The sequence below is a fragment of the Rhinopithecus roxellana genome, chromosome 7 (assembly GCF_007565055.1).
Source record: "Rhinopithecus roxellana isolate Shanxi Qingling chromosome 7, ASM756505v1, whole genome shotgun sequence".
Lineage (NCBI taxonomy): Eukaryota > Metazoa > Chordata > Mammalia > Primates > Cercopithecidae > Rhinopithecus > Rhinopithecus roxellana.
The window spans coordinates 124460381-124484327 of NC_044555.1; the positions used below are offsets into that span (position 1 = coordinate 124460381).

Consider the following 23947-nt stretch of genomic DNA (forward strand, 5'->3'; position numbering starts at 1 on the left):
CTTCTTTCTAGTTAGGGGACCTTCTGTAGTACTGTAGAAAGAGTTTGCTTTCTGGAATTTGAAGACCAGATTCTAGATTCACTTATCTAATTCACTGTACACTTATGGGTCGGTATTAAGTTGTCTTGCCCCATGCTCCACCCGCTTCTCCTTGCTTTCACGTGAATTTAGAACTTTGGGGATGATTAGGGAGGTTACAGACTAATCAGCATAAAGTCAGTCCACCTGAAACCTCTGCCTAAAACCAGTTCCTCTGATGACCTGTTTGCCTAAAAGTCAAACTAGTAATTTTTAAATAAGGCATTTTACACCAGTTTTCCTAAGAGGCACATCCAACGTAACATCATTTTTTTTTTTTTTTCAGATGGAGTCTGGCTCTGTCACCCAGGCTGGAGTACAGTGGCGTGATCTCGGCTCACTGCAACCTCCGCCTCCTGTGTTTAAGCGATTCTCTGGCCTCAGCCTCCCGAGTAGCTGGGATTACAGGTGCCCGCCACCATACCCAGCTAATCTTTGTATTTTTAGTAGAGACGGAGTTTCACCATGTTGGCCAGGCTGGTCTCAAACTCCTAACCTCAAGTGATCTGCCCGCCTCGGCCTCCCAAAGTGCTGGGATTACAGGTGTGAGCCACTGCACCCAGCCGTAACACTGCATTTTTAAATCACTATCACAACTTGCAGTATTTTGTCAATAATGAGATTGTTTTGTATGCTTGGGGGTGACTTTTTCTATTTTCTCTCCTATTGAACATTTTTATGACTTTTTAGGGAGTTTGTTTGAAGACCCTTTCTTTAAAATTGTATATTTCTAGCACTAAATACTTGTCAAATCTACAGGATTTCCCACGAGATTTATCAAATGAACCCATTTCGATCCCTCCTCTCTGCTTCTCACTGAGTTTTGCTTTGTAATGTGTATGCATGTGTGCACCTAATGGGTTTATTAACCAAATTAGCATGTACCCAATGTTCCCTTCTGTTATGCAAGATATTGGCATTTTGACAACAAGCATGAAGTGAGACAGATGGGGCAGAATTATATTCAACTCTTTGCATTTTATTTTTCAGGCTATCTCATTTATCAAGCAACTCTACTTTGTGAAACATAAAATGATACAAACAAAGTCATTATCAAATGTATTTATTACTGAAAACACAACATTTTTCAAGAAAGGCAAACTGGCTAAAAAGTCCTGAAAGTGTTCAAAAGTAGATAAAATAGCAGAAGACACCCACCAAGGATACAAAACAATTTTTAGTAGCGATCCTGCATTTAATCAGCATGTTCTTAAATAAATTGCTTTTGAAAAATTCTTTAAATGACACTGCCAAAAAAATGAGGACACCCAAACAGATGCCAGAAAACCTATAAGGGCTGGATTTTATGTGACCTGGTCATTAAGCATAGGGATTCATTTTGTGAGCTCGTGGCAAATAGGTTTGAGGCCAGTTGACCTAGAATCGATTTGGGATGCAGGCACTTACCTCCCTGCATGTGCAATATGTGGGCATGGAGACAACCATGGCCCCCAGGGGAAAGGAACGCCCCTCCTGAACATGACCTCCAAGAGTAAGGGCGAACTGTCAGCTTTTAACTGTTTATTATAAAGACATATTTACACAGAACAATCTTTACAAACACATTGAACACAGGGGAAAGGAACAATTTCTTAATGAACAGGGCCTTAATATCTTTGCATAAATTAGTATAAGAATCATAAACAACCACTTTAAATAAGGCAGCCCCCCCAGCCCACCCACTACCCTCCTCTGTTCCCTATCTCCCAGCTTTCTCAGCCGTTCCCCACTTTCTCCCCTTCCCCATGGGGCTGGGCTTGGCTGCAGGTCATGGCAGGCCGATGAGGCAGGAGACACAGAAAGGAAGCGGGGAAAGCAGGCCCAATCCCTGATGGGGGCGTCAGTGGCAGAAGAGACTTTCTGGGCATCGACCAGTCCCCACTCCAAGCATGAGCCTTTAAGCAGCAGCAGCGTTAGCAGCAGCAGAGGTAAAGGAAGGCTTGGGGGGGCGGATAGGCAAACATTGGGGTTATTGTGGGACTTGGGGGGCCCTGACTCCCCCATCCCTACACACACAAAGTTGGGCATCAGGCTTTTGTCTTCCCTTTCTCCCTCCTGGGAAGCCTGCTCAAGCAATAGGTGAGAAAGCTCCCTCCAAGGAATGGCTGGTGATGGCCCCTCACGGAAGCTGGGGCCTCCCGGGGAGAGGGTGCTATTCCTGCTGCACTTCCTCCCATCCTTCTTTCCTTCCTTCCCTTCCTTTGCTTTCTTTTCTTCCTCCTGTCCCTCCTTCCTTCTGCCCTTCCCTTCCTTCTTCTCCCCTCTCCGCCTCCCCCAAAGGAAAAGCCCTGGAAGGAAGGTCCAGTCAGCACGAAGGGAAGGCCATGGAGTCCAATGATTGAAGGCTACCTCATGCTCCTGAAAACCATCACCACAGGGGTTGAACGGTAGTCTCAGTTCCTGAGCCGCCCCTATTAGAGTACCCCGGGTCTGGGAATGCTGCCAGAATGGGGGCAGCTGACCAGTTATGGAACCTTCCAGCCCAGCTGGGGGAATGGTGCAGCAGGGGTAGGTCAGGGAGGTGGGAGCAGCTCCGGCCCCACAATAGGACAGTTCACAGCCAGCTTGCCTCTCCCTTCCCTTCCCCTCCCAGTCACCCCCAGCCCCAGCCTCCAGAAAAGGCACTTCATTTGCTTTGAAAAGACATCATCAAGAGGGAAGAGGACATCATAAAGTAGGAGATGGGAGACCTGGTCCCCATTCCAGCTCTGCAATGACTCTGAGCAGGTCACTCCCCTCTCTAGGCTTCTGTTTTCGCAGGCGTTTGCCTAAGAAGGCTAAGTGATCTCCAAGGGTCCTTTCAGTTCTAATATTCTGTGATTCTTGGCAAAAACAACCTCTTGCTTGGCTTTTACTCCTGGGAGGGTATAGAGCCATGTCAGACCCAGCACCCTCCCCTCCTGACTTGGAGCTTGGGCTAGCTGGGGATGGGGTGTGGGGGCAGGAAGAAGGGAGTATTGGGAGGCACAGTAAGTCAAGAGAAGTGACAAAGGACTTCACAGGCCCCTCTCCTTTACCTCTTCCTTAACTGAGTAAACACCAATGCTCCACCCATTTCACCAGAGCTCCCCCCGCCACACTTCTGTGCCCCCAGTGTTCCCTGTCTGGATCCCCGCAGCCAGCACCTCTTAACTAGAGTCTCCCCTTGCTTTTCTCTGCATTCCTCCCTGGAGGCCAGGTGAGGGGTCCAACTGACAGGAAAACAAGGGATCTGCTGGAGCCCGCAGAAGGGAGCATTTCCACCCCGGGCCCAGGGCAGACATGAGAAAGGAAGGCCCAAGTGAAGGGTTGGGGCGTTAGATGAGACAGGCAGGGACTAGAGCAGTGGGGACCTGGAGAAGAAGGGAGGCTTTCTGGGGCTGGGTCTCCAAAGTCAGTCCAGGGAGGGGCCAGGAAGATGGACTGGACGGATCCTTGTGAGAGAACGGGAATCATCCAAACTATAGCCAGGAACACGCCACTGGGGGAAGCAGGCAGGTGAGAAGAGCCGGGCCCATCGGTGGCTACAGCAGGTGTGAGGTGAGAGCTGAATGGACATGAGGCCTCCAGAGAAGCAGACCAATCTATGGAGGAGACAGAACCACAGGGGGTGGGCACTTGGGGGCCCCTTCAGTCCTAAGGAGACAAAAATGACAACAGAGAAGTCATGGACATATCCTAGACCAAAGGAACTCCCCAGGAAAGGAGAGGAGACCCCTTTCTCTCTCTCCCCAATTCCACTCAGCCCAAACCTCGAGCCCAAGACCCCTGAGTTGGTGCCTGCCTGTCCCCATTGCAGTGGGACAGCCAGCAGACCAGGTGAGGGACAGAATTCAGCTCTCCTCTCTCTGCTGCTGCCTTGGTTCTTCCCTCCTTCTCACAGCTCCAGGCAACCACAGCCACAGCTGTCCTCTTGTTCTCTGCCTGAGAGCCCCTAGAGCTCTCTGCCTCCTTCCCCAACTCTGGTGACAGTCTACACTGGACATCTGTAGGTTTGCCCTGGGCACCCCTCCCCAGCCATTAAGGTCCACCAGAATGTCTAGAAATCTCTAAGCAGGCCAGCCTCCCCAACCCCAGGCAGCAGGGTGGAAGGAAGATTGGCCCCAAGTGTCAAGCCCCTCTCTGGGCCTCAGATGAGGAGATCGCCTGTAAAATAAAGGGGCTAGACAGCTGCCCCATAAGCTCTCTTGCCAACTCTAAGTCCCTGTGCGTGTGGCGCCAGGACTGCTTGATGGATGTGTCTGGCCAGTGCTGAGCTGCAGGGTCACCCGGCTTCTAGGCTGTCCCTCTCCCTCCGCCTTAGCGCTGTCCACTGAGCAGAGGCTCAAGTACCTGCTTCAGAAAGGCATGGGTCCCTTATGGGAGAGGCGGGGCCGCTGGCGGCGGAATTTCCTCCGACCTCCCTGCCAGGGCCCTGGCCCGTTCCTCGACCCTCTGGGCTGCACCAGGTGGCGGACATTGCCCTCTTCCAGCCCATTCCCATAGGGAAGCCGCATCAGGGGCCCTGCAGGAAGGAGAAAGCCTGTTAGTGAGGAAGGTTGTTGGAAACGAGCAGGGGCCGCAGACCACAGGCCCATGGGAGGGGTGGTCTCTCCATGTGGCAGCACTTCTCATAGATTTTCTTTGTTTCTCTTGTTCATATTGAGGGAAAATTTGCCATTTCTGCACTGTCCTGGCACAAACGGAACCTACTACTCACATCTTGCCATTGATGCAGCTGATTTTCTGTCCTTTTGACAGTTACATCATGTTGCTGACAGGCACAAGTGGGTTCTTTGGAACATCATTGGGGGGTGTGCACTTTGGGGCGTCATGCCTGTACTTGGCTGGGTGGCAGGAGGCAGTAATCACCATGGCACCCCTGCGACTGATACACTTCAAACATTTTAGACATATGACATTACAATGACCCTCCTACCACCATGTACCCATCACCCGGATTCAACAGTTATCCAGATGGAGTCACATATGCTTTAGTTATCCCTTTTCTATTTTCCTTGACTGCAGTATTTTAAAGCAAATCCCGAACATCACGTCATTTTACTCCTACATCCTTTGATATGCAGGATGACCCACTTTTGAGTACTAGGGAGCTCATATCTCACCCCTGGGTGTCTCATTGGTGGTTAGGCCTCTCTAGGGCACCAAGTCCTCCCAGTGGATGGGGCTGGGCCAGGCGGGTTAAGAGGGAGGGGTCTCCGACTCAGCCTGCCTCATACTGTGACCAGATTTAGAAATCTGAGACCAGATTTAGAGACCAATAAATATTGCACGCATATTTGAGAATGAATAAATGAGAGAATGGTCACCTTCAGCAGCATGTCTGTGCACCAGGAGCGGGGTGGGCTGTTGCAAGTTGGTACCTCCCCACCAATGCCCTACCTCCTGAAATTCCCGGATCACACCCTACATCCTGTGTCTCATGTAAATTCCTTCCATTTCAATCCCAACTGGCTTCTATTCTGCATTCTGGGGCTCCTCTTTACATCTGTCCACATCTGTCAGGAGGCTTAGAGTAGAAGCCTCCTGACACGAGACTGAGCCCTGACAATGGAATCCAAGTGGTGCAGGGTATCCTTGGGTGCAGTAAGGGAAAAGTCATGCAGGCCGACTCTCACGAAGCCTACAGTCCATGCAGGGAAGCCGAGCTGCTACCCCCAAGACAAGCCTGGTTGGTGACGGCAGGCAGTGTGCGGAGATGAGATGGTGCCGGAGAAGAGGCAGTCAGGCAGGGTACTTGTGCAATGCCCAGTACAGGCCTGTGCAGATACAGCATCTGAGGCCAGAGATAATGAGTAACAGTCTCTCTCCCCCTGCACACCATCTGATTTGCCTGCATCTAGATTCCTGTCCCTTGAGCCCCATTGCCATCTACCCAGGAATTCCCACCACTTGCTCGCAGTTTCCACAGAGCCTCCCATTGGCTGCTCACACCCCAGTGATACCATTGGCAGTTCCCTCTTCCCCTCTGCCTCTGCCTCCAACATCCCCACACTCTGTTCCTTCCTTGGCTCCTTGGCTCTTGTGAGTCCTCCTCCACTTGCACACAATTTCAAGTGTTTAGACTCCTCTTGGGCCAAAAGTGGGCGGGTTTGGCCTTAGGGCTCTCTTCCCCCAGGCTTCTGGGCCTGCAGTTCTCCCCACTCACACCCAGACATACCCACCCCCTCCACAAACACATACATAAACACATATTCTCCAAGCCTGCACCCTCCTTCCCTCTTCCCCCAAGAAAAATTGCCAGGTCCATGAGGACCCCGCTGTTGAGTTGGGTCATTTGGTTAGCTAGCCACAATTCCATGCCAACTTATTCCTTAAATTCATAACCTATGAGAATTAAAAGAAAAATTATCTTAGCACTTTGGAGCAGTAAGTATGGATGGAACAAGTGGGCTGCTTCTGTCTGACTATCACAGAGCTACCCTCTTGGTGCCATCTGTGAGGGGGGTGGGGCTGGAGAAGGGGAGGAGGGAAAGACCTTCACTAAGCTCCCCACCGCAGCTGCTTCAGCCTCTGCCTTGAGTTCTGGGGTCCCCACAAGGCTCACCGTGATCACTGAGGATGGATCTGAATGATGCTGATAACGCAGGGGAAGGACCTAGGGGCCTTGTGAAGTGAACCAAGTCAACACTTGGCTCTCACCTCTGCACCTTGAACTGCTGGGGGTGCAGAAGGGATGGGGCAGTGACGCAGGCCATTGTAGCTCAGAGTGGTGGCAGACATGGAGAAGAGAAGCACCGTGCCAGGAGGGGGAGGGCGTCATCTCCATGTGCTCAGCACCCAAGACTGTAAGTCTATGGCAGTCAGAAAGGGAGGGCTAGAGGCCGTATGTCAGGATGGGGAGCAGGGTTGGTGGTTCTGACTCTGGCCAGGAAGATGTCTAGACTCTAGGTCTGCAGAGAAGAACTGCTCTGAGCTGACTGAGCCCCCAGCCAAGCTCTGGAGACCAGCCCTGGGCCTCTTGCATCCCTCCCATTGGGTGGGGGACTCATTGTCCTCAGCATCACCGAGCTCTGCTGGCTCCTCCCACACTCTGAGCCCATCACCCACCTGTTTCCTACTTTTGATTCTGAGTCTAGCTCACCATCAGATAAGCTGACACCTGAAACCCTGGCTTTATCCTGTCCAAAGGAACAAATTAGAGGCTGTTGATTCTCATCACTGCAGAGGTCTTGACTGTACAAAAGAATTCCCCTTTAGAAATGGAGGCCAGCTCTAATGCACTTAAATATTTTCTTCTAGCTCATTTGCTACGTAAAAGGAGGCTGGAGCAATTCCCCAAACAATCTTGAGCCTAGAGAGATTGGAGCCATTGCCTGCTGAAGCGCCATCAGCCATGAAGCTATAGCATCTCCACGCTGAGAACTGCAGTCGGGGGAGGACAGGATTTGACTTTCATGCAATCTGAACTCCAACCCTGCCAACGCACCAAGAGGTACGTGCGACTTTTCAGGAACATGCCAGCCTCATCAGGAATGACGCACCTGTTTTTCCTCTCAGTCTGGCCTGTCTTGTGATGACTTTAAAAGCCCAAATGTGTCCTCCGTTGGGGACCCCGCTGGCAATGCCCCTCCACTGCTCTGTGGTCCTGCATGTGTCTCTTTGTCTGCCCACCCCCCCATCCCAGTCGCCTTCTCCAGGGCCCTGTGCTGTCTCCAGTGCCAGCTTTGCTGCCCTGGGATACATCATGCTCTATCTGGCGGCCCTCTGCTTCCCTTGCCTTAGTTCTTTGCGTGGAGAGGCCTGGCTCAGGTTACATGGGTGCTTAGTGCTAAGGACTGGGGATGGAGTGGAGATGCCCTTCCCTGAGCAGGAGGGGTACAGTAGGCTCTCCTCACACTCCCACTGTGACTGCAGGCTTTGAGCTGGGCCTGCGGAGGGGGAGGAGAAGGGGAAAAAGAGAGGTGCTCAGAGACCGAGGGACACTTGGCCCTGGCCCAGGAGTTCTCAGACTCACAAGAGCAAAGTGTATCCCAGGTCAGGAGGCAGTGGAGGAGTGTACACGGTGGTATCGGGGTGATGAGAGGCGGGCGGTGTGGAGAGGGGTCGGGGGCAGACATTCCAAGTCAGGACAGACTGTGGAGAGGAGGAAGTATGGTTTTCAGGCTGGAACTTTGACTGGGGACTCTGGCCAGGGACAGCATGCCAGTCTGGGCCAAGGACAAAGTGGTTCTGGGATTCCTACTTCTAACCCAGGACAGGAGCCAGCAGGAGCAGGACATGTGTACCTGGACCCTTGGCTGGTGGCCACCTCCAGGGACGTGCCCCTCCTTGGCTCCAGGAGAAGTCAGGGAGTAGAGAAGTCAGTGAGAGCCCTGAAAGTTTCCAACACGAGGCTTGAGCAAAATGTGAGGGCAACGAATTTACCCAAATCAGAGTAGACAGATTACCTAATGAAGACGGGGGAATTAAAGCACGAAGTGGCAGGCTCTGGACCAGCCACACGGTGTTCAGGCATCCTGGCCGACTTCCCTTCCCTTGAAACCAGCTCTCTCCCCTTTGCTAGTACTGTCCCAATGGCTGGGCCCCAGGAGAGTCTGAATGGTTGTCTATTGGCTAGGGGTCTCCCCACAGCCTCTGTGGGGAGCACCAAGTGTGCAGATCCAGAAGCCCCACCTTCCTCTGGAACACTCTCTCTGCACCCAGTCTTTTTCTTCCCTGAAGGCACCACCCTGGACTATTTGCCTGTGGTGGTATTGTACAAGTGTCGTGCCTTGTTAATGACACCAGACGGTAGGCTCCCTGAGGACAGGCTGGTATGGTGTATCATTCGTATCTTACATTCGTATCTTACATTAGTATCTTTTGCTCCCTCTGTTACCTGCCTGATAGGAGTTTCTGTGGAAAAAACCTGCCCACTTCTTACTGTGGCGGTGGCTGACTTCATGCTCAGGTCTTGAAGAGAGAGATCACTGGCCAGCTACCTGGAGGCAGGAGGTGCCAGCCCCAACCACCGCGCCTTTCTGAGAAGTCAGGCAGTATTCCCAGGGCCACAACAGGGCCAAAAAGCAAGAGCAGAGAAAGGAGGTGGCCTGCGATGAGAGGCAGGCAGAGCTGGCTGGACCCCTCAGAGGCTCCTGGGCTGCATGCCATCCTCCTGTTCTGGAGGGTTTGGAACCACGTAGGGCCCTGTGCCCTTGCCCTAGGAAACTCGTTGCTCTGCCTTCTCCTTCTTTCTGCTCCCACCTCCCTGTGACTCCAGCCATGGTCCTGGCGTTAGTCCACCTGGTCTTGGCCTTCCCCTTGTGTGGTGCCAGGCAGGCAGCAATGACAGCCAGATCATAGGACTGTGGCAGCTGGAGGTGGGAGCTGGCAGCCCCAGGAGACATTGACACACAGAGGACAGGCAGCCCGGGATGGGGCTGCTGGGGCGTGGGTGGGGACCAGGCTAGGGGCGGACATGGGCACTAGTGCCAAGTATTGGCAGGTGAGGGCAAAAGGACTCCCCTTTCCTGAGCTGCAGGGAGGGGTCGGGTCAGGTGCTGTGCTTCCTCCTTTGGTGCCTAGCGACAGGGAGACTAAGGTGAAGCATGCCCATGCCTGGGACAGAAAGAAAGGCTGGAGCCAGGATGTAAGAGAACCAAGTATCTGGGGGTGGGATGGAGGCTATGGGGAGGGCATCCTGTGCAGGGGAGGAGGCCAGCCAGGACCTTGGGGTTAGGGAGGAGAAGACCAGCCCAGCCCGGCTGGGCCCGGCCCTGCCTTGGGGAGGCTGCCTCTGCTCACACATGCAGGCCAAAAGGAGCAACAGCTGGGCTCCATGCCGCCACCCCCTCCGCGCACTCCTGCCTATGCAACAAGTGTCACGTCTGCATGTTGGCACATCATCCCCGGTTTCCCGCGCCCCTGGACCGGCGGGAGGCTCCCAGCCTTCAGGGACCAGAAGACGTTTAATATGGGGGCCCAGCCCACCCGACCCTGGTCAGTTCCTTCCACCGATCCACGAGGGAGCGGGCATGTTCCCGGCCTCCACCCTCACCAAACGGGGTGGAGGGCATGGGACACGCGGCGCACACCTGTGGTCCTGCGCTCCTGGGACTGCGAGCGACGGTTAGGAAGGACAAGGTGACGGGCAGATGATGCCAGAGGCCAAGTTGAGCCCCGCAGAAGAAGCGGTTCTTGCGGCCAGCCGCCCCATGGCCCGGGGCGCCCTGTCAATCTGCTGCCTGGCGCTGGCCGGCGCGTGGCTGCTACTGCACGGCTCGCGCCGGGCTCCCCGGGAGGCGGGGAGAGTGCGAGGAGGGCGGAGGGAAAGGAGCGCGCCGGCTGCAGCCCGGGCGAGCGGGAGGGCGCGCACTCACCTCCACACACTGCGGTCAAGGAGAGCCAGAGGAGCAGGAGAGCCTGCACGCAGAGCCGCAGATTCATGCTGCTCCTCGGGCCGCCGCGGCCCCGGCGAGCCGGCGCAGGGGAGGAGAGGTCGGGCGCCAGGAGGCCAAGAAAGGCGCAAGCCGCGGCTGGCGCGTGCGGGCGCTGAGCTCGGGAGGCTCCCCGGCCGCTGAGTGTGCGCGCTGAGCCCCTCCGCCCCCGCTGGCCGCCTCCGCTCTTCTGCAGCCTCCTCTCCCGCCGCGGGGCAGCGCCGCGAAGCTGGCCTCGGCGGCTTCGGGAGCGGCAGCGGCGAGCTCTTTCCTAGCAGCTGGCTGCTCAGCCGCGGCTGCAACTGCCCCTGACCCCGGCTGCCAGCGAGAATGCTCCCCGCTCACTCCAGGGGCTGCATTTTGTAGCTTGTGGCTTGGCCACGAGCCCACTTGGTCATGTGGTCATCGGGAGGGCTAGAGGGGGGGCAGGAAGAGGGAGAGGGAGCGAGCCTCCCGCACCGCCCCCCTCCAGGCACGCACTCTGCAGCCCCAGCCAGAGCGCGAGAGGGAACCCTGAGGTGGCCCCACAACAAAGGCTGCGCGGCCTCTCTGACAACCCACAACCGCTCCCCGGACAATGCCCGTCTGGCCGGGGGCCAGAGGGTTTGCAGAGACCTGAAGGATTTCAAACACAGGAAGCATTTGGGGGCGGTGGAGGGGCATACTTAACCCTTTCTCACCTTGCTTCCTTAACAGCTGTCAGGAAACCTAGGTGCTTAGGGAAGGACTCAGTCTGGGTCGCCTTCACTCATGCCCTCTACCTCTGACCCTGACCCTGGTCCTTGCCCTTGCCGCTGGCCAGCTTCAAGGGTTTGGTCAAGACACCCACACACTGGCCTTCCTCTCTCCTCTGCATTTTCAACTGGCTCTGAATTGGGGGTGACTGCCTAGGCTTGTGCCCAAGGCTTAATTGCCCAGCACCCTCATGTTCCCTGCATCCCCCAGGAGGCACCCTCTACCTGGAATGCCCCCACCCCACCTTTCCGTGAGCAATTCATTCTTGCCACAGCACCTCAAATCCCATTGCATCCAGAAGCCTTCCCAGGATAACACTAATCCAGCAAGGGTTGCCCCTCAGCTCCTCCCCACTGTTGGGACATGCGACAGCTCCTATGGTGGCCCCTTTCTTGTTCCCTGGAGCTGTCCTCATTCTAGTTCCCCATCATGATAAGAGGCAGGTGGTTTACCCAACTCCACACAGTCAAGGCTGGATTCATTTTGGGTGTACTTGGGATTCCGGTTTAGAAGCAGGTCCTGAAGTTGTTTGCCTTTCCAGACTAGACTGTTAGCTCCTTCTATAGCTTGGGAGCTCCCAAGGCATGGGGCTGCCTCCCTCATTGGACTGGGAACCCCCTAAGGTAGGATACTGTCTTCTCACTCTTCTGGATCTCTCCAAAGTCCCCAATATCTTGCTCTGCACATAGGTGGCACTCAACACATATTAAAAGACTGAATCGAAAGGTGTCTCTACCTTTCAGCAAGCCAGGCAGTTTGCTTGAAGTGTAAGTCCAGATTTACACAAAAGATACATTGGACAGGGTGCATGTGTACCATAAAAGACATGAGACACCATGGCATATTTAAAATATTTTTGAAATGTTACAAAAATCCTATATACACACAATGTATTTATTATCGGTCTATCTCCACCAGAAGGGTTACCTCCACAAGGGAGGGATCTTTGCTCTGTTCACAGCTATGTCCCCAGACCTAGAACAGTGACTGTGACATGACTGGTACTCAATACATAATTTTGAATATATGAATGAAATTTTCAAAAACATCTTTACTGCCTAAATTCAGGTAGCAGGAAGGAAATAAGATAAGGTTCCCATTAATAGCCTATGGCCCATTAACCACACTCAAGTAAAAAAAAAGCATGTGAAGCATGGTACCCCTCTTCATCCTTGAGACCCAGGATATGAGTAGCAGGTAGCAGGCATGGGTAGCAGGAGACCATTCTCCCTTCACTGTTCCCCTGGAAAGAGTTTTCTTTCTTTTTCTTTTCTTTTCTTTTCTTTTTCTCACTCTCGCTCTTTTTGTTTTTCTTTTTTGAGACGGAGTTTTGCTCTGTTGCTCAGGCTGGAGTGCAATGGCGCTATCTCGGCTCACTGCAACCTCTGCCTCCTGGGTTCAAGCAATTCTTCTGCCTTAGCCTGAGTATCTGGGAGTACAGGCATGCGCCACTATGCCTGACTAATTTTGTATAAATTTTTAGTAGAGACGGGGTTTCACCATGTTGGTCAGGCTGATCTCGAACTCCTGACCTCAGATGATCCTCCCGCCTCTGCCTCCCAAAGTGTTGGGATTACAGGCGTTAGCCACCATGCCTGGCTGGAAAGTGTTTTCTAACCAGGAGGAGAACATCTGGCTTCTAGTCTCCACCCCCATTTGCTATAAGGCCTTGCCATCATCACCTCAACTTACTGGGGTTCATGGAGGTGATAATCTCTGCTCTACCCACTTCAAAGTTGTTATGGGACTAAGTGAGATAATGCGCCTGAAGGTACTGTGCAAATTAAGAATAAGCCCTTGCAGAGTTGTTTTTAGGAACCTTGGTGCTCCAAACCTTGATTGGACAAGCCCATGCACACCCAAATAAGTGTCCCCCATAACTAGGTTAAAAGAAGCATTCATATTTAATTGCACCTTTACTAGGGTGTGTATGGCATATTGCTAAGTGGTTGGAACACATAGCGCTTTCCAATACAATAGCTACTAACCACATTTCTAATGAAGTTTAAAATTCAGTTCCTCAGTTCCACTGGCCACGCTTCAATTGCCCATATGTGGCTAGTGGCTACTGCACTGGACAGCACAGAATAGAATCTTCAATCATTGAAGAAAGTTCTATTGGATAGAGCACTCATTCATTCTTCTTTTTTCTATAGTCCGTTTTCCCACCCTACCTAGCCTTCAAAATGTACAAGGTGAGGGAAAAAAACATAAAAGCAAACCAATAGAAATTCAAGCCAAGTTGAAGGCATGCATTTACAGTAAGATTTAAATATCTGACACCTGGAATAATCATTTTTTAATTGAATCCTTCCTTCATTTAACCAAGTTACATCCATTTCTTTTAGAGGCAGCGTCTTGCTCTGTTACCCTAGGCTAAAGTGCAGTAGTGCGATCACAGCTCAATGCAGGCTCAAACTTCTAGTCTCAAGTGATCCTCCCACCTCAGCTTCCCAAGTAGCTGGGACTGCAGACATGCACCACCATACCAGGCTAATTTTTAAATTTATTTTTATTTTTTGTAGAGACTGAGTCTCACTATGTTTCTCAGGCTGGTCTTAAACTCCTGGTCTCAAGCAGTCCTCCTATCTCGGCCTCCCAAAGTGCTGGGATTGCAAGTGTGAGTTACCATGCCTGACCACATCTGTTTTTGTAGTCCCAGATCCAAGATTTCATTTTTCTTCCTCAGGACACTCTTGCCCACGGCGACTTTGCCCTCTCCATAACAGCTATGGCTGTACCTTTCATTGGTAGATGCTCTCATGGTGCATTGGGAGTTCTTTTGCATCTGCACACCGTGCTCTATGGGCCTGCTGTAATTCTGCAGAGAGGACCCATCACCACCATATCCATTCAGGGGTCAAGGCTCAAGAGGCAAGGAACACAGCTCTGATTGCCCACTCTGAACCCCTTGTAGGCTCCCAGATATCTTAATATCAGATTGAAATGACCAGTTTTCGAATATCTGTTATCTATTTGCCAGACTTTAAGGTCACTGCTGTAATAGCACCTAGCACAATGCCTGGCACATAATTGATACTTCACAACTGCCTGTCAGGTAAGTAAGTAACTGTTGGCCCAACTCTGTGCTGTCTTTTGTTCAGGATGATACTATTGAATGAATATCAGCAGAATAAATGTTTTAAGGCATAAGTCTCCAATTCCTGGGCCATGGACCATTATGGCTCCCTGGCCTATTAGGAACCAGGTCTTACAGCAGGAGGTGAGCAGCAGATGGGCCAGTGAAGCGTCATCTGTATTTACAGCCGCTCTACATTGCTCCCATTACCAGCTGAGCTCCACCTTCTGTCAGATCAGTGGTGGCATTACATTGTCATAGGAGCATGAACCCTACTGTAAACTGCACATGTGAGGGATCTAGGTTGCATGTTCTTCATGAGAATCTAATGCCTCATGATCTGTCACTGTCTCTCATCACCCCCAGATGGGACCGTCCAGTTGCAGGAAAACAAACTCAGGGCTCACACTGATTCTACATTATGGCAAGTTGTAGCATTATTTCATTACATATTACAACAAAATAATAATAGAAACAAAGTGCACAGTAAATACAATGCGCTTGAGTCATCCTGAAACCATCCCTCCTAACCCTAGTTCATGGAAAAGTTGTCTTCCATGAAAACAGCCCCTGATGCCAAAAATGTTGGGACCACTGTTTCAAGGTATTTCTCTGGAGGTGGGAAGGAGGTACATGAAACTGTCCACACTCTCCTGCCCTGAGGCAGCAAGTAGCTGTGAAGTTGCTAGAAGCGTTGTTGCATTTGGGGCTCAGGACCTGTGGTCAGCAGCAAGACTGTTTCCAGTAAAGGTGAGGGACAATCCTGGAGGCAAGGGCAGGACTCAGTGCATTGCTGGGGACAGAAATGAGATAACTGACTTATGTGAGTTCAAAGTGTGACTTGCCCCCCTCATCAGAGCTATGCACATGCTATTCAGTTCTGCTTATTGTCCTATGCCACCACCAGCCACTGCTGTTCAGTTGACTCACCCACCTCTCTTGTGGGTTAAACAGTGTGAGACATTAAAAAGAACTCAACTTTTGGAGTTTCACGTAACTGAATTCAAATCCTGTCCCTCAATCCCATTTGTTAGCTGTGTGACCTTGGGCAAATTATTTAGCTTCTCAGAGGCTCAGTTTTTTCCTCTGTTAAATGAGGATAATAATGGTACCTAATTTTTTATGTGCTTAGGTTTGAATGTATGTGTCCCTCCAAAATTCATATGTTGAAAAAAAATTTTTTTTTTTTGAGACAGAGTTTCACTCTTGTTGCCCAGGCTAGAGTGCAATGGCATGATCTTGGCTCACCATAACCTCTGCCTCCCAGGTTCAAGCGATTCTCCTGCCTCAGCCTCCCGAGTAGCTGGGATTACACACTTGTGCCACCACACCCAGCTAATTTTTTGTATTTTTAGTACAGATGGGGTTTCTCCATGTTGGTCAGGCTGGTCCCAAACTCCTGACCTCAGGTGATCTCCCCGCCTCAACCTCCCAAAGTGCTGGGATTACAGGTGTGAGCCACCGCGCCCTGCCTCATATGTTGAAATTAAAATCCCAAGGTGATGTGTTAAGAGGAAGGGCCTTTTGAGATTGATTAAGTCATGAGGGCTCCACCTTCATGATTGAATTAGTGCTCTTGTAAAAGAAGTTGGAAGGGGCACCCTAGTTCCCTTTTTGCCCTTCCGTCCCTTCTGTCATATGAGGACATAGTGTTTGTACCCTCCAGAGGAAGCAGCATTCAAGACACCATCTAGTAAGCAGAGACTGGACCCTCACCAGACACAGAAACTGCCAGCGCCTTGATCTCAGACTTCCCATCCTCCACAACTGTAAGAAATAAATTTGGATTATTTATAATTACCCAGGCTCGAGTATTCTGTTATAGCAACAGGAATGGACAAAGACCTTATGGTTGGGAGATTAAATGAGATAATGTATGTAAAGTACTTAGCACAGTCCCCAGCCCATGGTAGCTGCTCATTCGATGTTAGTTTTCTCCTCCTCCTGACCTGCCTCTCCCCCTACCTTTGGGTCTGTCCTCTGGCCTTCTGAAACTGAAGAGAAAGAAAAGGCTCTGATATAGTTTGGATCTGTTTCCCCACCAAATCTCATGTAGAATTATAATCCCCAGTGTTGGAGGTGGTGTCTGGTGGGAGGTGACTGGATCATGGGGGCAGAGCTCTCATGAGACTGGGTAATTTATAAAGAAAAGAGCTTTAATTGACTCACAGTTCCACATGGCTGGGGAGGCTTCGGGAGACTTACAATTATGGTGGAAGGCAAAGGGGAAGCCAGGCACATCTTACCTGGCAGCAGGAGAGAGACAGAGGGAGGGGGAACTGCCAAACACTTTTAAACCATCAAATCTTATGAGAACTCACTCACTATTATGAGAACAGCATGGGGGAAAGGACCCCATGATCAAATCACCTCCCACCAGGTCCCTCCCTCAACATGTGGGGATTACAATTCAAGATGAGATTTGGGTGGGAACACAGAACCAAACTATATCACTGCCTAACCTTAAAAGTCACACTCTTCCCTCACTGAACATCAAGAAGCAGTTTCTCACTTTTTGGGTCCACCTATCACTTTATTTGAACTTCTAGTACCTAACTCATACTGTCTTGAATTAGGAAGCCATGAAGCACATAGTGGTTAAGCACATGGGTTCTGGAATAAGGCAGCTCTGTCTCTTACTACATAGGTAACTTTGAGCAAATTATTAACCTTTCTGAGCCTTAGATGCCTCATCTGAAAAAAGGGCTAGCACCTAGCTCCCATTGTTATTGAAAAGATTAAAAGAATCAATACCTATAAAGTACTTGACTGGGTTTTGTTCTTATAGTAAGGGAAGCATTGTGTAAATGTTACATATTCCCATGGGTATTTGTGTATATCTGACTAATATGACATAGTAACACTATGTCTTATTCATTTTTATATTCTCACCAGCAGTGCTGTTGCCCGAATCAAATACTCAATAAATGTTTGTTGAATGAAAGAAGGAATTGTATATTCATATTAATAATTGCTCTAGGTTTATGATCCATATCAAGTGTCTTTATTTGGGCAAAATCATCACAACTTGTCCAACAGGTTCTTAGATGGGTCAACACTAACAGCTAAAAGACATACACAAAGATGTGACCATCTTCCCTCCCCTCATTGTGTAGTAGTTGTTTTTACTGGAGTAATGCAAAAAGTAGAGTGGGGAGAGGACATCTGAAGAAGGATGAACCTGGCCAGCAATCAGAGAGATTTCACAACAGCAAGAGCCCCAACCCCCCTCATCATGCAGATGGAGAAACTGAGGTCCAGAAAGGAAAAGCGACTTACCCCAAGCTACACAGAAAGCTGGTGGCAAAGTCAGGACAGAGCCTAGGTTCAACTAAATCCCAACTCCTGTTTTTCCTTCTGTGTCTTCCCAGCATAGTAGTGCTCACTGGCCAAGCAGTCCCCTAGCTGGCTGCAAAGGCACAACAAAATGACTGTGGTTAGGCACAGGATTCTCATTCCACAGGCCAACCCTTTTGGAGCATCTCAGAATGAGTCTTCCCATTGTCACTCATCTAATTTGTTCCTTAAGACATAAGCTAAATTAATGAGCAAAAGAAGTTCAGCAGCAGCAACATCGGAAAAAAGTATTTATGAAGAGCTTCAAAGCTTACCCTGCCTCTGAAGCTACTTAACAGGAACTCGGGGGAAAAAAAGCACAGGCCAGCTGCTAGTTGATGCCTCACTAACTAGCTTCATGACAAATTATCTTTGCTCAGTTAACCACCACCAGAGAACATGAATTTTTCACTCTCTCATTACTGAGTATTTGTCTTTCTGATACTAACGGCTAGAGTTGAGCTTTCTAACTCATCTATAACCACCAGAGCAGCCAGCACAATGCTTGCCATAGAGTAGTAGATGCTTAAGCTATATTCATGGATTCACTTTCCCATTCTGGGTGTGAGACTATTTAAATCAGAGGAACTCAGCCTGGAACTTACTCCGTGAATCAAAAGACCCTAATGATCATTTTGAGGGAGTAATCTCTTTGTTGGACTTTGCTGGGGTTTCTTTTTCAGCTAACTGTATGATTCTTGTCTTGATGTCCAATGCCTCTTAATTCTGATCACCAGCTATGTCCTAAGCCTGGCCACAAACCAAGATCTTGTCTTTCACACTTGCCTTCTTCCCAAGAACACAGAGTCAAATACTAACCATCACAAGGTATCACATTTGCAAAAATTAGAGAAGTAGCCACTTTGCAGCATAACCACATTATCTCTATTCACATCTCAAGTGTTTAATACTATATTCAAGTCTCTGCATGCTAATTCCTTCCATGGGGCACCTTTCAACCACAGCCACATGGGCTCCAACTGCCCTGGAAATGCTTATTCCATTTCCCTGTTTCTTCCAACTTCTTTGCAAACTACATACCTTCTCAGATCGTCTGATATATTTAAGGAACACCAGGGGTTCCCACAGATATGCCTTCCTTGACACAACACCCAAGTTCCTGAAAAATGTTATGTCAATGGAATTCAGATAATCAGCTATATTTCAAATGTCTTTGAAGGGTTCACAGTTTATTAGCTGAATAAGTCCTAAGAGAGATTCTCCGAGGTGAAGAACTGTTCCTCTATTCCTGCACCCAGCCCAGCCTAGCTCCACAGAATTATCCCCTTTTCCCTACATCCTGCTTAATTCCTTCTGATCCTCTCCCATAGCCACACAGGTCCCCGTTCCTCCTGTTTGTCTTTCAGAGAAGTTTCATTTCCTCTGCACATCCTCTATGACGTCTCCCAGGAGCCTCCATCCTTCCTCTCCCCTACAGTCTATAAATACCCTAGTCTCCCAGGGGAGGCATGTGAATTCCTTCCTTAAGCAGCAAGGCCCTGTGAGCTAGGATAGCCACTCCCAAAGGAGCAGGTTTATCTCCAAAGTCCATTGAACCTTTCTTCCTCTTGCTTTGCTGGTTAATATTATCTGGGCTTATATCTTGAAGGATATTATATGTCTCAAATCTGGCACCTTTGTTTGCAGAGCCAGGGCAAAGACTATTGAGGACAGGGTATTGAATCTATGACCAGTTCCGTTATGGGCTTAGAGTTCTGGGATAATAAGGTCAAAGTCAGAGAGACAATGAGGTCAGCTTTGTTCTATCCCAAACTCAAGTTTGGATTGACACCCATCACCACCTGAATCCTAACCGTGGCCACAGACTGAGATCTTTTGAGGTTCTCACTTTTTGACTTTCATACATTTCCCATAAACATAGAGAGAGTCAAATATGGTACTAAAATTTAAAAGGTAACACTTTTGGAGAAAAAAAGAAAGAAAACTAGCCATCTTAAAGCAAAACTCTATGTGTTAATTTCTCAGGGATGCTATGACAAATTACCACAAACTTGGTGGCTTAAAGCAACAGAAGTTTATTTCTTCTCACTTCTGGAAGCCAGAAATATGAAATCAAGAAATCTCTAGGGTGAGAAGTTTATGATAAATTAGTGAAGTGATAGACATGTAAATTAGTTTGATTGAATCTTTCTACAGTGTATGCATACATCAAAGCCTCACATTGTACCCTATAAACATGCACAATTATCATTTGTCAATTAAAAATAAATAAAGAGAAAATGAAAGTGTAAGGGAGAATTATTCCTTGCCTCTTTCATCCCCTGGTGGCTCCAGGCATTCTTTGACTTAGGGCTGCATCCCTCCGATCTCTGCCTCCATCTTCATCTTCACATGACCTGACCCTTTTGTCTATGTGATATCCTTCTGCCTCACTAGGGTCTCACTCCATTACTCAGGCTGGAGTGCAGTGGCGTGATCATAGCTCACCATAACCTAGAACTTCTGGCCTCAAGCAATGCCCCTGGCTCAGCCTCCTCAGTAGCTGGAGCTACAGGCACCACCACAACCAGCTGATTTATTATTTTTTATTTTTTTTGTAAAGACGGGTCTTGCCATGTTACCCAGGCTGTTCTCAAACTCCTGGAGTCAAGTGATCCTCCCACCTTGACCTCCCAAAGTGCTGGGATTATAGGCATGACTGCCTCACTCTTATAAAGATTGTCAGCATTGGATTTAGGGCTCACCTGGATAATCCAGTATGATCTCTCTTGAGTTCCTTAACCTTTTTACACCTGCAAAGACCATTTTCAAATGAGGTGTCAAATTTACAGGTTCCAGGGGTTAGGACATAGACATATCTTTTGGGGGGCTACTATTCAACCCATTACATCCCACTACCTCCATTTACATTTCTGGCATGCTGGAATCAACAGAGCAGGAACTTTCTGCCAATTTAACCTCCAAATAGCTGTCAAATCTACACTTCTCTATGTTTCTGCTGCCCTATTCTTGTTCCAGCCCTGTTATTCCTCACACATCATTCTCCATAGCAACCAGAATGGTTATGCCAGTTGGCTTGAAAACCTTCTGTGGCTCATGGCTCTTAGGACCAAGACCAGACTCTTAACCATGGCATGCAAGGCCCTGCATCATCTAGCCCCTACCCACCTCGCCAGCCTCTTCTCTTGCCTCTCATCCTCTTTCTGTCTGCAATTCCATGTCCCTCCTGTCACAGTGCCTTCCCAATACTTTTTCCTCCTACTGAACGATTCTCTGCTCTACCCCATCTTCTCCTGGCTAATGCCTATCATCCATCAGCTCATCTCTAATGTCAAATCACTCCTCAAGAGATGTTTTCTTTGGCCCTCAGACTGGCTGAAATTCCCCTGTAATCACTTCTCATAGTTCACAATTCAGTTTGTGTTCAATTAATGTCTGGCTCACCCCAGTCACCCCTCACCGTCCAACTAGACTGAGGTCCATAAGAGCAGGGGCCATGGCTGTCTGGTTTCATGACTGTGTCCTCAGCATCTATCCAGTATCTAACTCATAGTAGGTGTTCAATCATTTTCTGAATGAATACATAAATGAATTAATTAATGAATGAATAGGTCTGAACATCTGTGCTTTGGTCCCTCAAGTTCTTTTCCTAAAAAAATGAGAAAACAGTGTTTCTCTCCCAGGGTTGAATAAGAGTCTAAACAAGAGAATGAAAGGGAAGGAGCTTTATAAACCATGAAATGCCTTACTAATTGGAGGAATTATTACAATACTGGCCAATGTAACCAGCCTTCTGGGGAAATGGGAAGTGCACTGTGCACGGCTTAGGGTTAGCAGGAGGAACAAGGGTGAAAGCGGGGAAGGATACTTGAGGTCTACATTCCTCTGGATAAGAAGAGTTTCTGTGGCTCTGCTATGTAGGATAAAATTACAAGAACATTCAATTCCCCTGCTTCAGGCTTGAAGCTTATAACTTATCACCCTCTGGGATCAAGAAGAAAATGCCATTCTGCTCAGGTGTAAATATTGCCAGGAGTCACCTCGGGTATTTAGGATTTGGATTGCCTTCCTTTAAAGCATCTAACCCAGGTGCAGGCTGAGGATAGGGTGACAGCCTCCTGGGCTGGCTCCCTCTTGACTGGTGCTTCCCATGAGGTGATCCATCAGCCGTGGCACTTGCCTAAGGCACTGCCCAGCTGACAAATGGCTTTGAAGTGTGCCTCTTGGCTTTGCGTTCTTCCACTTCCTGGTCTTCTTGGCTTTCACTGTTAGCAGCAGGCGGAGGGGTTGGCAGGGCTGGGGGCGGGGTGCGGGGGAGGTGGTATCACCTCCTTCCTCTTGCTCCTCTAGCACGTCCATCTAAAAAACATCCCAGGAGGCTTGACATTCCAGGTCTTTGGTTTCTTACATTTGATTTCCCTAGACCCCATCAAGTCATAATCTCCTTTCCTGCAGGAAAGGGATACTTCCACCTCTTCCTCCATATCCTCTTAGCTCCTTGCATTTGGGTCAAGAGACCTAAAAAGGCCATTTCTTATTTCCATCTTGTCTTCCATTGTTTTATCCCCTGGGATATCTATGCATTCATGGCCCTGAGATGCCTCACTGGTCTGGAATGTTCAGGGCGAGCCGATCCTCTGAATCATAGACAAAGAAACTGGAAAGATGAGTGCTCATTAGGCTGTCATTTCCCCGGTTTCCTCCTCTGACCTGGATGTCTTTCCACTGGTTCGGTGGTGTGCTTCCCTACTCTGTCCCACTGGCTTTTGAGGGTCTGTCTACACAGCCCCAGAGAGGTGAATAACAGGAGCATGTCTACGCATAATCCAAGCAAAATCCTCAGTTTTGTCTCAATGATTTGGGCATCCCAGTACAAAGGACTACTTCAGTAGCAGGCTTTGGGATAATTTTCTCTAATAGTTACCACAGAATTGAAGCTGGAAAGGACCTTGAAGTTCATCTGTTCAAAGACATCCTCCTTTTTTGTTTATAGCACTATAGAGGTATAATTGACATACAATGTCTGCACAAGTTTCATGCCTTATACAAAAGTGTACAGTTCGCTAAGTTTTTGCATATACATACTCTTATGAAACCATCACTGCTATCAAGTTTTCATCAATCCCTACAGTTTCCTCCTGCCTCTTTGTAAGCTCTCCATCCAGCCCCTCCCCTCTGCTCCATCTCCAAGCAATCACTTGGGGATAGTGCTTTCAAGCAGTCACCTGGGGATGGAGGAGAGGGGAGGGGCTGGAGGGAAGGTTTTCTTGTTAATATATAGTTTGCATTTTCTAGAATTTTTAATAAACAGAGTAACACAATATGTACTCTTTTTTGCTGGCTTCTTTCACACAGAAAAATTATTTTGGGATTTATTCCTGCTGTTGTATGTATTAACAGTGTTTTGTGTATCAGCAGGTCATTACTTTTGAATTGCTGAGTGGTTTCCACCATATTTTGTTTATTCATTCACCTGTTGATGCACATGGATTTTTTTTTTTCTAGTTGTTGGCTATTGCCAATAAAACTGCTATGAGCATTCATATACAAGTCTCTGTATGGACAAAGACTTTCATTTCCCTTGGGTAAATACCTAGGAATGGAATGCTAAGCCATATGGTAGATGTGTGTTTAACTTTTATAAAACTACCAAACCATTTTTCAAAATGGTCATACCATTTAACATTCTCACCAGTAGAGTATGAGAATTCCAGTTCCTCCATATCCTCACCAACACTTGGTATGGTCAGTCTTTTGTTTGTTTTCTTTATTGTGGTGAAATGTATATATAACAAAATTTACCATTTAGACATTTTTAAGAAGACCTCATTCATTTATTTTTCAATTGTAGGTAATTACACATAACAAATTTTAACTGTTGTTAAGTTTATATTTTATTGTCATTAAGTGTATTTACATTGCTCTGCAACCATTACCACCATCCATCTCCAGATCTTTTACACCTTTCCAAACTGAAACTCTGTACCCATTAAACATTAACTTTCCATTTTCGCCTTCCCCAGTCCCTGGCAACCACCATTTTACTTTCTATCTCTATGACTGTAACTACTCTACTACCTCACATAATCAGAATAGTACTTCGGTCAGTCTTTTTAACTTTAGCCATTCGAATAGATCTGTAGTGGTATCTCACTGTGGTTTTAATTTTTATCTCCCTAATGGCTAATGAGGTTAAGCACCTTTATATGTGTTTATTTGCCATCCAGATATCTTATTTGGTGAATTGTCTGTTCAAATATTTAGTCCATTTTTTATTGGTTGGTTTTCTTAGTATTGAATTATTTTAACAACTTTATTGAGATATCATTCACATACCATACAATTCACCAGTTTAAAGTGTACAATTCAATGGTTTTTAGTATAGTTACAGAGTTGTGCAACCATCACAGTAATATAATAT

General features: G+C 48.6%; 1 protein-coding gene across 1 annotated transcript; it reads right to left on the minus strand.

The window, feature by feature from the left end:
* Positions 1-1036: 1036 nt before the first annotated feature.
* Positions 1037-10751, minus strand: APLN (apelin). Its single transcript, XM_010354788.2, has 3 exons — positions 10359-10751; positions 4390-4561; positions 1037-3693 (listed from the first exon to the last, which is right to left on the minus strand). The coding sequence occupies exons 1-2, from the start codon at positions 10423-10425 to the stop codon at positions 4395-4397; spliced, it is 234 nt and encodes a 77-aa protein (XP_010353090.2). The 5' UTR covers positions 10426-10751; the 3' UTR covers positions 1037-3693; positions 4390-4394.
* Between the last annotated feature and the right edge of the window lie 13196 nt (positions 10752-23947).